Source organism: Saimiri boliviensis, chromosome 17 (assembly GCF_048565385.1).
Source record: "Saimiri boliviensis isolate mSaiBol1 chromosome 17, mSaiBol1.pri, whole genome shotgun sequence".
Taxonomy (NCBI): Eukaryota; Metazoa; Chordata; class Mammalia; order Primates; family Cebidae; genus Saimiri; species Saimiri boliviensis.
The window spans coordinates 29096113-29112430 of NC_133465.1; the positions used below are offsets into that span (position 1 = coordinate 29096113).

Here is a 16318-nt window from a genome sequence, read left to right on the forward strand (position 1 = left end):
CATTTGAGCCTGTGATTAGAGGAGATAGAGGCTAGAGTGAGCCATGATTATGCCACTGCACTCCAGTCTTGGTAACAGAGTGAGATCTTGTCTCTAAAGAAAAGGTAGGGGAGATGACAGACTAAAAGTTTCAAGTTTCCTCTTCCACATAGAAATCTTCCATTTTGAGGACACCAGCAGAAACCTTTCTAAAAACTGCTAAGCCTATGATTTTATGCTATTTAAATCCCAATTTTAAATCTTGGACACAGAAGCAATAAGAGTAGAGCTAAACAATAAGCCAAAAAAAACAAAAGAGCTGTTGGAAGATTTGCCAATCAGTTATTAGCAATGCTTGAAATTTAGAGTCTTCTTCCTTCTTAAAGAGGCTAAATCTGCTTTTCTTCTTCCATATTGCCATTAAATCAGCAATCATCTCCTCAGACCAGTGGCTACCAATATGTGTTTAATGAGAGTCATTTTGTATAATATAAGCCTGCTCTTTGAGAGAATAATTGTTCTTGTTTGCAGATATTTTCATCTGGCAGTAGATTCTGCTTCCTCATTGCTGTCCTTGTTCTCAAGGACAAGGGTTATCTTGTTCTCATTTGCTGGGCTTAATCCTTCACATTTTATGCTATCTATCTGTCCCTATTGCTGTACTTTACCCATATATGATTCCATATAATTCACATAATTAGATTCCATATCATCTAATATATGGGACTTCCTGATAACATTATCTTAGATTCCTTAAATTCTAGGATTCATCATATTTAATGCTTTAATTTTACAAACAAGGAGACCTGGGTCTATGGAGGTTAAGGAACTTGCCAAAGATCACATGATCATTTAGTGAAGATCCAGTATTGGAACCCAGCTGCTCTAACTATTGTCTAGTGTTCTCTGTAGGATGTGGTTCTATGTTACAAATTTGCCCACATTGTAAGTGAAAATCACATCATTATGCCTTTTGGAATTTCATTAAGTAAATTAACTGGATGTATTCCAAGACAAGCCAGGTAGTATAATGTAAAGTTTGTAGAAGACATAGTTACTGAATCGATAAACAATCGATAAACTCAGGTACATTTGAAGCTCAACCAATACAATAATTTTTTAGAGGGCTGAAGAACTTAACTAACCTTGACAATTCTTTCCCTTGTGCATTACATACTTTAAAAACTAAAAATCTGGTAAACCCAGTGAAAAGAAAAATAATTTAAACTAAGATCTGATAAAGTGAAGAAAGGAATTTATTATATTGGAATAAGAATTTTAGTAGCTTTTTACTGGTAAATATTGGACATAAGAGAAAAATATAATACATAAAATGTTACTAAGGAGAATAAGCAGTTAGTAAATTGAAGAGAAATCTGCAAGCCAGTGAAGACAAGGAGATAAAACAAGAAGAGAGAAGAAGCAGAACTGTGGACTGGCTTGGATTCTTTTAACCTTAAAAGTGAAGGTAGCCAAGTATATAGAAGGAATCTATAGATTTAAGATTTTGGACAAAGCATTCTGCAACATATTCCACTTATGATTGTGTTGACAAATGCACAAGTCTTCTAATATTTTCACATCCTTGCCAACACTTGTTATTTTCCACTTAAAAGATTATAGCCAGAGTTGGGTACAGTAGCAGGTGCCTGTAGTCACAGCTACTCAGGGGGCTGAGGCAGGAGGATCACTGGAGCCCAGGAATTAGAGTTCAGCCTGGGCAACACGGTGAGACTCCCATCTCTATTTGCAAAAATTAAGAATAAATAACATAAATGTATAGCTATACTAGTAGAAATGAAGGGTTATCTTGTGGTTTTAGCATAACCAGTGTTTTAACTGTATGTGTGGACTGGGACACTTGAAGTCAAGTTATTACCACAGTTTAAATAAGAATATTATTATATTTTACCTTTCTTCATAGATTCTTTTTCCATTCCCTCCTTGTACGTGTACAAGAGTTCATCAACTTCCTTCAGATCCAGGAAGCCTGAGCCATCACTGTCCCACTTCTGAAAGATGGCATCTAGGAGAAGCCTCCGTCGGACTTGGAGAGCATTTTGTCTAAACTAGGGTACAAACAGGATAATAAAGCAAAGAAGACACATGTTCATTGTGCTAGCTAGAATCCTGTGTTCATTTCAAAAAAGGTACATCATCTTTTATTAAAACAGGTTTACCTTGGGGCTAAGCATGATATTAATGGAAAATGCAATGATTCAGCAGTGGCACATGCCTGTAAAGCCAGCCACTCAGGAGGCTGAGGCAGGAGTATTGCTTGAGGCCGGGAGTTGGAAACAAGCCTGGGCAGCATAGTGAGACCTCTGTCTTTTAAAAAAAATTTAAATTTTTTTTAGAAAAGAAAATACAGTTATTAATTTTAATCCCTTAAATAGCATTTCTGTTTTACCTCTAAGCCAAACAAAACAAAACAAAACAGGCATTCTTGGTTATCAGAACTTTTTTTTTTTTTTTAAAGAAAGAAAGAGAAAGAGAAAGGGGGAGAGAGAACAGGAGTCTTGCTCTGTTGCCCAGGCTGGAATGCAATCTAAAAATAGGTATTAAAAACCTCTTTTATGCCGATAATTGTGCTTAACAGCGGAAACAGGAAGGAATAAAGGAAGAAAATAACAAACAGCCAACCAATATTTCACTTAAGTCTGTGAAATGCTATGCAAATGCCGAAGAGTGATTTACTTTCAATTATGTGGTCACTTTCAAAATAGGTGTAATATGATACTGAGAAAAATGTATGTTCTGTGGACCTGGGGTGAAGAATTCTATAAATATTCACTGAGTTTACTTGTTCCAGGTCTGAGTTCAAACCATAGATGTCCCTGTTAATTTTCTATCTTGTTGATCCATCAAATATTAACAATGTGGTGTCAAAGTCTCCTGCAATTATTGCGCAGGAGTCCAAGTCTCTTTATAAGTCATTAAGAACTTGTCTTATGTATCTGGGTGTTCCTATATTGGGTGCATATATATTTATGATCATTGACTCCTGTTGTTGCATTGATCCTTTTACCATTATGTAATGTCCTCCTTTATTTCTTTTAGTCTTTGTTACTATTAAAGCCTATTTTGTCAGAGATGAAAGTTACAACTCCTGTTTTCTTTTTCTTTTTTTCTTTCTTTCTTTTTTTTTTTTTCTCTCCATTTGATTGGTAAGTCTTCCACCAACCCTTTGTTTTGAGTCTTTGTGTGTCCTTGCTTATGAAATGGATCTGGATACGGAGAACCGATGGGTTTTGACTTTTTATTCAATTTACCTGTCTGTGTCTTTGATTGGGGCATTTAATCCATTTAAATTTAGGATTAATATTGATATTTGTGAGTTTAATATTGTTGTTTAATGCTAGCTGGCTATTTTGCCCATTAGTTGTTATAGATTCTTCATTATGGAGATACTCTTTACTTTTTGGTAAGTTTTTGGGATGACTGATACTAGTTGTTCCTTTCTGTGTGTACTGCATCTTTCAGAAGCTCTTGTAAAGCAGGCCTGGTGGTGATGAAATCTCTGAGTGCTTGCTTGTTCGTGAAAAATTTTATTTTTCCTTCATTTTGAAGCTTAATTTGGCTGGATATGAGATTCTGGGTTGAAAATTCTTTTCTTTGAGGATATTGAATATTGACCCCACCCTCTTCTAGTTTGTAGGGTTTCAGCTGAGAGATCTGCTGTGAGTCTGATAGGCTTCCCTTTATGGGTAGCCTGACCTTTCTCTCTAGCTGCCCTTAGAAATTTCTCCTTTATTTCAACCCTGGTGAATCTAATGATTATGTATCTTTGGGTTGCTCTACTTGAGGAATACCTTTGTGGTGTTCTCTGTATTACCTGAAGTTGAGTATTTTCCTGCATTACTAGGTTAGGAAAGTTTTCCTGAATGATATCCTGAAGAATATTTTCCAGCTTGGATTCATTCTCTTCATGACATTCAGGTACACCTATCAAACGTAAATTAGGTCTTTTCACATAGTCCCATATTTCTTGGAGACTTTGCTCATTCCTTTTTACTCTTTTTTCTCTAATCTTGTCTTCTTGTTTCATTTCATTAAGTTGGTCTTCGACCTCTGATATCCTTTCTTCTGCTTGATCAATTCGACTGTTAAAACCTGTGCATACTTCGTGGAGTTCTCCTATTGCATTCTTCAGTTCCATTAATTCACTTATATTCCTCTCTAGATCGTCTATTCTCCTTAGGATTTTATCAAACCTTTTTTCAAGGTTCTTAGTTTCTTTACATTGGGCTAGAACATGTTCTTTTAACTCACAGAAGTTTCTTATTATCCACCTTCTGAAGCCTAAATCTGTTAATGGAATGCACTTGTTCTCCATCAGGCCTTGTTCCCTTGTTGATGAGGAACTGTGATCCCCTGTAGAGGGAGAGGCATTCTGATTTTGGATATTCTCAGCCTTTTTACACTGGTTTCTTCCCATCATTGTAAATTTATCCACCTGTCGTCTTTGTAATTACCAACTTTCAAATTAGGTCTCTGAGTGGACGTCCAACTTGTTGATTCCCAGCACCGGAATCTGAGCAACCCCCTGCGCTGGCCAAAACAGCGGTGTTAAGATTCGTGGTGCTTTTCTGCCTGGGAATCTCCGGTCTGGCTTCCTTCTTGAGTCCCTTTTTCAATCAGCTGAATAGGCGACTCTGCCTTCCCGGAGTTCCAAACGTCGACCAAAAGGGGACCCAGTCCCGTTTACTCTGCACCAAGAACCACAGCACCAGGGCACCGGCAAAACCGCCACGCCGGCCACAAGAGTTGCGCTGGCGACCCGTGGGTCTCCTCTGCTGGGAATTTCCTGGTCCGTGAGCAACAGAAATTCGTCTGAAAGTGTGGTGTCCTATCGTTCTCTGTGCTTTCAATGGGAGGGAGCTACAATCCTGAGCTGCTAGTAATCAGCCATCTTGGATCTCTCTTGGTTATCAGAACTTGTTAACATTAGTGTCACTAAAGTTGATAAACAACCTTCCACTGCTTTGAAGAAAAAAAACAACAGGCATTCTCTGCATTAGTATTCCTTAAGAATCTTTGTTTTGTTTTGTTTTGTTTTGGCAAATTTCTTCTACAAACCTTAAGAATCTTTGACCATTCTTTTCCACTCCTTCTCTAGTTGTTCAGGAATGTGATAAATATATAGAGTGCTCTCCCTGACTTCTTAGTGAGATTTTAAAATTATTATTATTTTCATTAAGAGACAGAGTTTTGCTCTGTCACCCAGGATGGAAGAGTGGCATAATTACAGTTCACTGTAACTTTAAATTCCTGAGCCCTAGGGATTTTCCCTCGTTAGCCTCCCAAAGCACTGGAATTACAAGCATGAGCCACTGCACCCTGCCGCAAAGGATATGTTTTGGGTGAAGGAGAATGAATGACAATGTTTAAATAAGGAAAATGGCTGTGTTTTAAAAATTCCTTTTTTATGTTTAAGACTGACTAAATTTGACATTAATTTTATTTACCTTTTAGAGTTTTCACTAGGTTAATTATATTAGTGAGATAGTAATTGAATTAATATCTAGAAAGATTTAATTGCAAAAATAAAATGAATATATACTGTTTGATTAAGTAGGAGGAACTTCAATTGAGAAAGTAAAAGGGAATTGTCTAGAATTAGGTTGAGAAGACTCATAAAGCTGATGATTACTAAATAAGCTTAGTGAAACTAACTTACATATTTCATATAAGAGATATATATTGTTTATATGAGCTAATGTGTATGTAGTTACTTGTCACCCAAGTAAGTAGTAAGTTCTTAGGAAATATATACTACCTGGGTGCTTATGAGTCAAAATATATGCTCAGGCCATAATCATACCTCAGGTATGGTCATACCCATAAAGGCACTCACACACAGGCAAATAATGCACACACACACATATCTTAGCACATATCTGTATCTGCTTCTCAACCTCCAGAGAAAGAAGAAAGCTGTAAAATAAACCATATCCTGCCAGGAGCAATCATGTTATTATCAGGGGAATGAGTTCTCTGGAGTGTGAACATTTGATTATAAAATAGAATATTTAATGGCCAAGCTTGTTGAAATAAAGTGGTAAGTTTGGTTGTAAAAATTTTTTACATGAGTCACATCAGGAGCAACTGAGGTTGAGAGATTTACTTACATTACCCACCTTTTCTAAGGCATTCATTTTCTCTTGTTCTGTTTCAACATAGCCCCCCTTAAAAAAGGAGGTGAGAGTCTCGCTGACACTCAAGGGAGCATCTTCACCAACAAATGTCTCCAGGAGTTGCACAAACTGGAGCAGATTGAATGAAACTCCATTGAAGGCAGTTCGGCCTTTTACCTCCTTAAAAGACTGAATATTTCTGATAATTGAGTGTAAATCTGTCAAGCAGGAAATATATACCAAGCAGAAAAGTGAACAATTCTTTCTGTTAGGGAAAATAAATGAGTACCTACTATAATGAATATCTGCTATTTTTGCCTGTCAGGAATCCATGCTCCCTTCATGAGGACAACATCCTCCTTTTTTCTTTGGAAAAACATCTCTCCACTGTCAGTTCAGATGAATCAGGTCATACTAAGCTCCCCTCCACTTTTGTGCCATGGATGGTCATGTGATATAGGTCTGGCTAACAATTCACATATGATAGCAATGTAATCTATTACAGGCCAATGAGAATTAGCCTCAGAACTTTTGGAAAAACTATTAGGGATGAATCATTCTTTTTGTACTCTTATTGCTGAACTAATAGAATATAAGCTGAGAGATGCTTTCGTGACCATTTTTGTCACAACGTGGAGAAAACTGTCTCAGTTTGAAAGTGACACAGAAAAACAGGGCTCAGAGGCAGACAGACAGTATCCTGCTGCTATCGTTGAGCCTTTGAATCTAGTTGTGCCTGAAAAAAGCTGCACTCTGAACTTTCTCATTAAATAAATCACTAAATACCACCACCACAACCCCTCCCTCCAAGAATCTTGACTAATATATTTACCATTTAGCTCAATATTATAATATGAAATATATTTCATAAAATGACAGCAAAGTGACTTCCATTTGATTTATTCATTGATTCATTCATGCCCTTATACCTTCTATATGAGATTTGATGCGACTTAAAAAAATTACTCAAACAATTTTTACTTACATTGGTAAAGCAAAATTGACATAAAGATGGCTAAGAAGATGAACATGAACTAGCAGGCCATGAGAGCTTGACCAATGCCATGCATTTTCACCAGAAATTTTGAGGATAGAAAGTTTGTTATTTGAGGCTTAAATGAGAGAAAAATTTGCAGGTAGGAAGAAAATAATCTTGATCTAATTAGTTCTACAATTTGATGTGAAAGGCAAAACAATATAATAGCTTTATAGTGAAATATGGGTACTTTTTGGAACAATCATTGTTAAAGACATGGTTTGTCTGAAAGCCAAAAACTACTCTGCTCTGTTGAATAGATCTTTCTTTGCAAGTCCTCAAAAACAAGATATATTATCACTTGTCTCAAATGCTTAGATGTGGCACTACCAGGGAAAGGAATAGCTGAAATGATTTCTATTGCGTTTTAGTATCTAATATCTGATTCCCTCTGTATGCTTAGATCATAGTTTTAAAGCAGTTGCAGGGCCATATCATGGTTAAAAACTATATACTAATTCCATAAGTTTTAAAGCAGAAGAGCATTCATCAATAGCACATGCCACCATTAATAGTACACCACCATCAAATACATCTATCTGGTATATATTTAGATTCATCAGCTCAAGGAAAAAATAATGAAAGGAACACCTTCCCATTCTGTCTTAGCTAACTTCTGTCTTTATCATTGAGTACCACCGTAAATTAAATCCATCTATTGGACTGCCATTTTTCTTTGTACTTTCATTGTTAACACAAACCTGTGAACCTGGAGTTATCATAGATTAAGTTTGCCTGTTCCTCATCTTCAAATTTTACATACTTCGTTTTCCAGTTACAAGTAAAAAATTCACCTGTAAAAACACATTCCATAATATAGCCAATCAAACTTCACTTTCATGATATTTTTGTTCTAGGGTATAAATGAAAGGAAGATTAAATGAGGAGTTACCTGACCATGACTTTCCTTCTATGTTTTGGGACTTGGGTTCACAGGACTTGTCTTTCTGAACTTCCTTTTTTGTAGTTTCTAAAAGGTACAAATGAAATGCTTATGAATTAGACATTAAACATTCCATTAGCTATTCTAAGGTTAATAAGTGGTAGAAATGCCTGCATATAGAACACCAAAAACTGTAAGTACTTTCCCATATATGTTGTGTCATAATCAACTACAGTGAAATCACTTAAACTTGGATTGTCGAAAGCATCTCTGTAGCAAAAGCTATTGTATCCAATTTGGCCATATAAAATGAGGGCTACATTTCCCAGCCTCCCTCACAGCTAGTTATTACTATACAGTAGTCTTCTTTTTATCCTTGGGAGGATATGTTCCAAGATCCCTAATGAATGTCTGAAACTGCAGAGAGTACATATACTTTTGCAGTTTGAAGTGTGACAGACAAACTAGCCATGAATTTCTTTTTCCTTCTGCACAATTTAATGAGGAAAAGATTTGTTCTTACTGTAAATATTAACAACCTCAGCATACAATTTTCTTTCTTTCCTAAGTTGAGAACTTTTATCTTTTATTCTCTTCCTCCCTCCCTCCCTCCCTTCCTCCTTTCTTTCCTTCCTTCCTTCCTTCCTTTCAAATAGGGTCTCACTTTTTTGATTAGGCTGAATGGAGTGCAGTGGTGTGATCATGGCTTATTGCAGGATCAACCTCCTGAGGTTCAGGTGACCCTTCTACCTCAGCCTCCTGGGTAGCTGAGACTACAGGTGCATGCCACCATGTCCACCTTTTGGTTTTTTTTTGAGACAGCATTTCGCCATGTTCCCCAGGCTGGTTCTGAACTTCTGGGCACAAGCCATCCACCTGCCTTGGCCTCTCAAAGTGCTGGGATTACAGGCATGAGCCACTGTGTCCAGCCAAGAACGCTCACCTTTTCACTTCAAAGGTAGCACATTACAGCTTCTCTATGGCATATCCAAATTGTCAGCATTATTTCTCTTGTGATTGGAGCCATTATTAGGTAGAATAAGGGTTACTTGAACAAGAATACTGTAGTATCATGACAATCTATGTTACCTGTTCATTAGTCACTTAATCTAGCAGCTATTAAGTGGCTTATTAGCAGGTAACATAGACAACATGGATATAATGAATAAAAGGTGCAAGATTTCATTACACTGGTCAGAATGATGCACAATTAACAATGTACAAATTGTTTATTTCCAGAATTTTCCATGTAGTACTTTCTGACTGTGGTTGATTGTGGTTAACTGAAACTGTGGAAAGCAAAACCACGGATGAGGGGAGACTACTGTATGCCTAAATTCTGGCCAAAGATGTGATAATAAATATTTGAAATGCAGGATGCATTCTGTCTTAAATATGACTTTAAGAAACTCCTCTAGAACATATATTTTATGTTTAACTGAAAAAAGCAAGACCCATTTTACAGTTGAAATAAAAGAAAAATTTTAAAGTGGTTTCTTATATCAGACATCATATTTAAAACAAAAGGTCTTCAACTACCTTTTCAGAAACCCAATTAAAACACTTCTTCTGTAATCTAGTATAATGGAAATTATACATAAATTGACAATAGAGACATTCTGGTTTGCATGTCACTGGTGAATGTAATTAACTTACTTGATTTCTGTTCAAGGTCTAGACTCAAGTTGAGCGGCAAAATATGCCTGAGATTTGCATGACCTGATGGCCAGAAAATAATTCTGACTTAAATGAGTATTTTCTGAAAAGACTTTAAAAACCACTCCACAAAACAGGAAGCTGATGTTGTAGAAGAACTGCATTACTACCTGAAAAGTGATCTTTCCTACTTGCTGTTGGAACTTCCTCTTGCAGTTCAGAACTCAGGAATATTTGCTGTTCATGTATTTGTTCCCAAGACCTCTTTTCCTTTAGAGGGACTTCAATGTACTCAGAGGGTATGGGCTCCCCAGATTTTGTACTTTTTAACATACTATCTTTTCTTGATTGTAAAGTTGAGCCTGTGTCTTCTTGCTCTTCTGAAATTATCTCTCCATAGGGTCCTTGTTCTGATTTTTGGTATGGTTCTTCTATTATTGACTCTCTGAGTGATTCCTCTTCTGCAGTTGACATTCTGCGTGATCCCTGTTCTGCTACTGACCCTTTGCATTGACCTTGTTCTGCAACAGACTCTCTGTGTGACCCCTGTTCTGCAACTGATCCTCTGAGTAACTCTTGTTCTGCAGTTGACTCTCTGCTTGGTCTTTGTTCTGAAACCGAAACTCTGTGTGGTCCTTGTCCTACTATGGAACCTTTGTGCTGTCCTTGTTCTGTAGATGACACTCTGTGTATTTCTTGTTCTATTATTAACTCTCTACTTGACCCTTGTTCTAGAGTTGACTTTGTGTGGGTTCCTGGTTGTATTACTGATTCTATGTACAGTTCTTGTTCTGTAGTTGGCTTTTTGCCTTGTTCTTGTTCTTCAGTTGAAATTTTTTGTGGTCCTTGTTCTGCAGTTACTCCTCTCTGCTCTTCTGGCAGGTTTGCAGGTAGTGTTGATGTTCTCTGTTCATCAAGTTTAGGTTGATCTGGACTTTCTAATAATTTACTTTGGGTTTTGCTAGAATGTTTTGCAGAAAGTAATGTATTCATCTCTAAGAGCACTTTGTCAAAGCCTTCATAAATGTGTTTCTGATTATCCATGTCTCCCCACAACTCAGACAAGTTCATCTCTTCAAATTCAGTGAATGGCCCTAATACAGAAAACAAAACATTCACCTAAACTGTTGATCTTATAATGCAGAATTAGAGCTATTAAATTAATGCAAAGAAAAGCATTGAGCACAGTGATTGTAATATAGGCCTATTGCTCTAAATAAATACCAGTTACCTTTAGTTGCAACACAATAAAAAGTAAGAAGGTACCTAAAAGAACATAAAAAATGCTTACTACTTTAAGTTAGAAATCATCCCTTCCTAAAAGGTGTGATTTTGGAAATAAATAGGATCTCCTTTTGCTACTTGGAGTGTTGCTTAGACTACCAAGGCAAATAGAATTTGTCCTCTACCTTTGTGGCCTTCCCACAGTAAGCATCACATGGGGATGGGAAAGGGGACACATCTTTCATTTCAAATACCTTTTCAGTATCTCCAATATAAAAAGCAAGGCTTTATCCATGACAATCTTTCACTGAGGCTATGTTTTTCCAACATTCATTTTTTCCCCTTTTCTCTTGCCCTCTTTGTTTTTCATTTCTCAATTATTTTCCTCTACAATTTAGGTAGACACCTGGAACATAATACTAGGAAAAGACTGGATAGTATTCACAGAATCTCACTGTTAAACAACAAAAGTAAAACCCTGGTGTCCATACTATAAAGAGTGAAACTCATGCCACAAGACTGTTCCCATTTACTCCAAAACAGTACTGGTAAGCTATTCTCACAATTTTTAGAAACACTCCAAGTATATCACTCACAGATTTGTAGGTATCCAAGTAATAAATCTTCACACAGAAATAAAGTATTGACATTCTTGGCCAGGTGTGGTGGCTCACGCCTGTAATCTCAGCACTTTGGGAGGCCAATGTGGGCAAATCGCCTGAGGTCAGGAGTTTGAGATCAGGATGGCCAACACGGCGAAACCCCAGCTCCACTAAAAATACAAAAAATTAGCTGGGTGTAGTGGCAGGTGCCTGTAATCCCAGCTACTTGAGAGGCTGAGGCAGGGAAAATAGCTTGAACCTGGGAGGTGGAGGTTGCAGTGAACTGAGATCGCACCATTGCACTCCAGCCTGGGCAAGAGTGAGATTCCATCTCAAAAAAAAAAAAAAAAAAAAAAAAATTGACATTCTTTGGAAAACTCAGCCACTAAAATACCTTCTCTTTAGAAAATGAAAATTAAGCTAAGCACAGTGGCATGTGCCTGTAGTCCTGGCTTACTCAGGAGGCTGAGGCAGGAGGATTGCGGAGTCCCAGGAGTTTGAAGCAGCCTGGGCAACATAGCAAGACCCCATCTCTGAAAAAGTAAAATAAAATGAAAATAAACTCCAAAATTCTATTTGTTTTGGAAATAACATCAAAAGGATATTTTACTGTATAAGTAAAGATACGCAAGTAAAATGCTTGGGAAAAGGAAATACTGTTAATATAAATCTCATAATTTTAAGTTGGGCATTAAAATGGAATTACCAGGCTGGGTGCAGTGGCTTATACCTATAATCCCAGTACCCAGGCATTTGAGACTACCGTGGGCAACATGGTGAAACCCTCTCTCTATTAAAATATACACAAAATTAGCTGGGCATGATATAGTCCCAGCTACTCAGGTGGCTGAGGTGGGAGAATCATCTCCTATTTGGGAGGTTGAGGCTACAGTGAGTCATAATCATGCAACTACACTCCAGCCTGGGCAAGAAGAGTAAGACTCTTATCTCAAATAAAATTTTTTTAATAAATAAAATGGAATTACCATTACTAACTTAATTTCCAAGACACTCAGACTGTCACTAAAGCACTTGTTCATTTCAATGAATTTAAAATTGAGTTCTAGCTAAGTTCTGACATAAAATTTTTGAGTACTGCACTATGGGGAAAAATATATCTAGTTGCGATGAAGAGTGAATTTTGTGGGGGGAATAAACACCTAGATATCATTATCATGATTTAAGAGAGCTATTATGTGAAGGGATTCCATGGTGGTAGAATGGTTTGTATTATCATATCAGTGTATCATATCAGCACATATCAGTGTACTGAGACATTCCAGCTTGAATATACTCTGAATGGCACTTACATTGTCGTGGGTTTCGAAGTAAACTCCTAAGCGTTTGTGAACTATGGTCATAGAATGATTCCAGCAGGGCCAATGTTCTCTGCCGATCCAGAAACCCTACCTAAACAAAGGAGAAAGTTTGTGATTAGTTGTTACAGGATATTTTTTTTCCTTTTTAAAAATATATTTTATTGTGTTTTAGGTTTGGGGGTACATGTGAAGAACATGCAAGATTGTTGCATAGGTACATACATGGCAATGTGGTTTGCTGCCTTCCTCTCTTCATCTATACCGTATCTGGCATTTCTCCCCATGTTATCCCTCCCCAACTCCCCATCCTGTGCGGTCCCTCCCCTATTTCCCCCCAACAGACCTCAGTGTGTGATGCTTCTCTCCCTGTGTCCATGTGTTCTCAACACCCGCCTATGAGTAAGAACATGTGGTGTTTGATTTTCTGTTCTTGTGTTAGTTTGCTGAGAATGATGGTTTCCAGGTTCATCCATGTCCCTACAAAGGACACAAACTCATCGTTTTTTATGGCTGCATAGTATTCCATGGTGTATATGTGCCACATTTTCCCTGTCCAGTCTATCATCAATGGGCATTTGGGTTGGTTCCAAGCCTTTGAAAAAGTTTTGCAATCTACCCATCTGACAAAGGGCTAATATCCAGAATCTACAAAGAACTAAAACAGATTTACAAGAAAAAAACAAACAAACCCATTCAAAAGTGGGGGAAGGATATGAACAGACACTTTTCAAAATAAGACATATATGAGGCCAACAAACATATGAAAAAATGCTCATCATCACTGGTCATTAGAGAAATGCAAATCAAAACTACATTGAGATACCATCTCACGCCAGTTAGAATGGTGATCATTAAAAAATCCGGAGACAATAGATGCTAGAGAGGATGTGGAGAAATAGGAACACTTTTACACTGTTGGTGTAAGTATAAGTTAGTTCAACTGTTGTGGAAGACAATGTGGCAATTCCTCAAGGACTTAGAAATAGAAATTCTATTTGACCCAGCAATCCCATTACTGGGTAGATATCGTACTATTATATACATATATATAGGATTATAAATCGTACTATTATAAGGACCCATGTACATGAATGTTCATTGCAGCACTGTTACAGGAAATTTAAGATTTTTATGCAGTTGGAATGTGGCTTATTGAAGCTTTTGTCATTACTACCACCACAACAATCATTATTTTGTAAATAAAAGTTGCAGCATCAAAATCAGGAAAGTTATATCTTGCCTTTAGGCTTATTCTCTACTTTCCCATTCTGTGACATGTCAAAACGACCTCTTCTTAGTAAATGTTTAAGAAATATTTGTGACTCACTTACTGATGGCTAAATCCAATGTATAATGTTCAGTTCTTTTATTACCTGACCTGAGTATGTCACTTGAAACAATTAAATGCTCCCTACTTGTTCTTTTTCAATTGTTATTTTTGAGAAAAATTCTAATTATAGAAAAATAGAGAAAATGATAAAATTAACATCTGTGTTCCCAACACCCAGAAATAATGATTGTTAACATTTTGTGTATGTGCTTTTAAAAGTCTGATATGGCAACACAGTGAGGCCCCATTGCTTCAAAAAATAAAAAATTAGCCGGGCATGGTGGTGCACACCAGAGGCTGAGGCCGGAGGATCACTTGATTTGCAGTGAGCTCTGATCATGCCACTGCACTCCAGCCTAGTTGACAGAGCAAGACCTTGTCTCAAAAACAAAAACAAAAATACCTGATATAGTACATATGTCTTTCTTCAAACTGATTTTATTTACTCAAAATTGAGATTTAATTCATAGTATGTAAAGAAATATATTTTATTATTTTTAACTGCAATAAGGCATTCTGTAATATGAAAACACCATAATTTTTTTTTTTTTTTTTTTTTTTTTTGAGACAGAGTTTCACTCTTGTTACCCAGGCTGGAGTGTAATGGCGCGATCTCGGCTCACCGCAACCTCCACCTCCTGGGTTCAGGCAATTCTCCTGCCTCAGCCTCCTGAGTAGCTGGGGTTTCAGGCATGCGCCACCATGCCCAGCTAATTTTTTGTATTTTTAGTAGAGACGGGGTTTCACCGTGTTGACCAGGATGGTCTCGATCTCTTCACCTCGTGATCCACCCGCCTCAGCCTCCCAAAGTGCTGGGATTACAGGCTTGAGCCACCACACCCGGCCTGAAAACACCATAATTTAAAAAAAACTCTATTGATGGGCAATTCGATTATTTTTAGCATTTTGATATCAACATAATGCTACAATGGATATCCTTATGCACAGCTCCTTGTGTACATGTGCAAGCATTTCTCTAGGATAAATAACTAGAAGTAGAATTACTGGATTATGTATACATTTTCAACTTTATTAGTTAGAGCCAAATTGTGTCACAAAATGTTCATACCAATTTACATTCTCGCCAGCATTGAATGAGAGTATTATTTCTCCATATCTACATCAATACTTGATATTGTTAGAGTTTACTATTTTTTCTAATCTGATAGATAAAAATGGTATCATTTTAATTTGCATTTCCCAGATTACTAGTGAGTTTTAACATTTTCATACACTTACACATTTGAGTTTTTCCTCTTCTACGAATGGGTTTTTCATATCCTTTTCCCATTTTTCAGTTGGGACCAATTGTCTATTTATTTATTTATTTATTTTTTGAGACAGAGTCTCCGTCTGTCTCCCAGGCTGGAGTGCAGTGGCATGATCTTGCTCACTGCGCCCTCCGCCTCCCAGGTTCAAGCAATTTGCCTGCCTCAGCCTCCCAACTAGCTGGGACTACAGGTGCCCACCACCACGCCCGGCTAATTTTTTGTGTTTTTAGTAGAGACGGGGTTTCACCGTGTTAGCTAGGATAGTCTCAATCTCCTGATCTCATGATCACCTGCCTCAGCCTCCCAAAGTGCTGGGATTACAGGTGTGAGCCACCGCGCTTGGCCCAGTTGTTACAAATGTGTAAAATTTTGAGAATGACCATTCTTTTATTTATGTAACAAATATTTTTCCCCAGTTTATCTCTTATCTTTCAATTTAACTTTTGGTGAGTTTAGCCATATCAATGTTATTCATTAATTTTGAGGATATATATTAAATTTGAGATAGTCAAATATATGAATCATTTCCTTTTGATATACAGTGACTAATGAATGATACTAGGACAATTAATTTTTCATATTGGGAAAAACATAAAAGTAGATCCCACCCTCATAATGAGGAAAAGTGGATTCTATCTGATCAGAAACCTAGATGTGGAAAACAAAATTTAAAATATTTTAGAAGCAGCCAGGTGTGAGTCACCATGCCTGTCTGCTTCTAAAACTTTTTTAGACAGGGTCTTACTAAGGAATACTCCAAATAAGCACAAACCATTTTGAGTTCAAAATATATGCTCTAAGCTTCTAATTTTTTTTTTTTTTTTTTTTTTTTTTGAGACTAGGTCTCACTGTCACCCAAACTGGAGTGCAGTGGCATGATC

At 37.0% G+C, this 16318-nt stretch overlaps 1 protein-coding gene across 1 annotated transcript in view; it reads right to left on the reverse strand.

The window, feature by feature from the left end:
- Positions 1-16318, reverse strand: part of EFCAB5 (EF-hand calcium binding domain 5) — a 142337-nt gene that overhangs the window by 38320 nt on the left and 87699 nt on the right. The window contains exons 9-14 of the mRNA XM_074388426.1: positions 12828-12927; positions 9862-10785; positions 8045-8122; positions 7854-7946; positions 6120-6334; positions 1892-2048 (exon numbers count right to left, since the gene is read on the reverse strand). Of these exons, the coding sequence (XP_074244527.1) occupies positions 1892-2048; positions 6120-6334; positions 7854-7946; positions 8045-8122; positions 9862-10785; positions 12828-12927 (1567 nt within the window). The remainder of the gene's footprint in view (positions 1-1891; positions 2049-6119; positions 6335-7853; positions 7947-8044; positions 8123-9861; positions 10786-12827; positions 12928-16318) is intronic.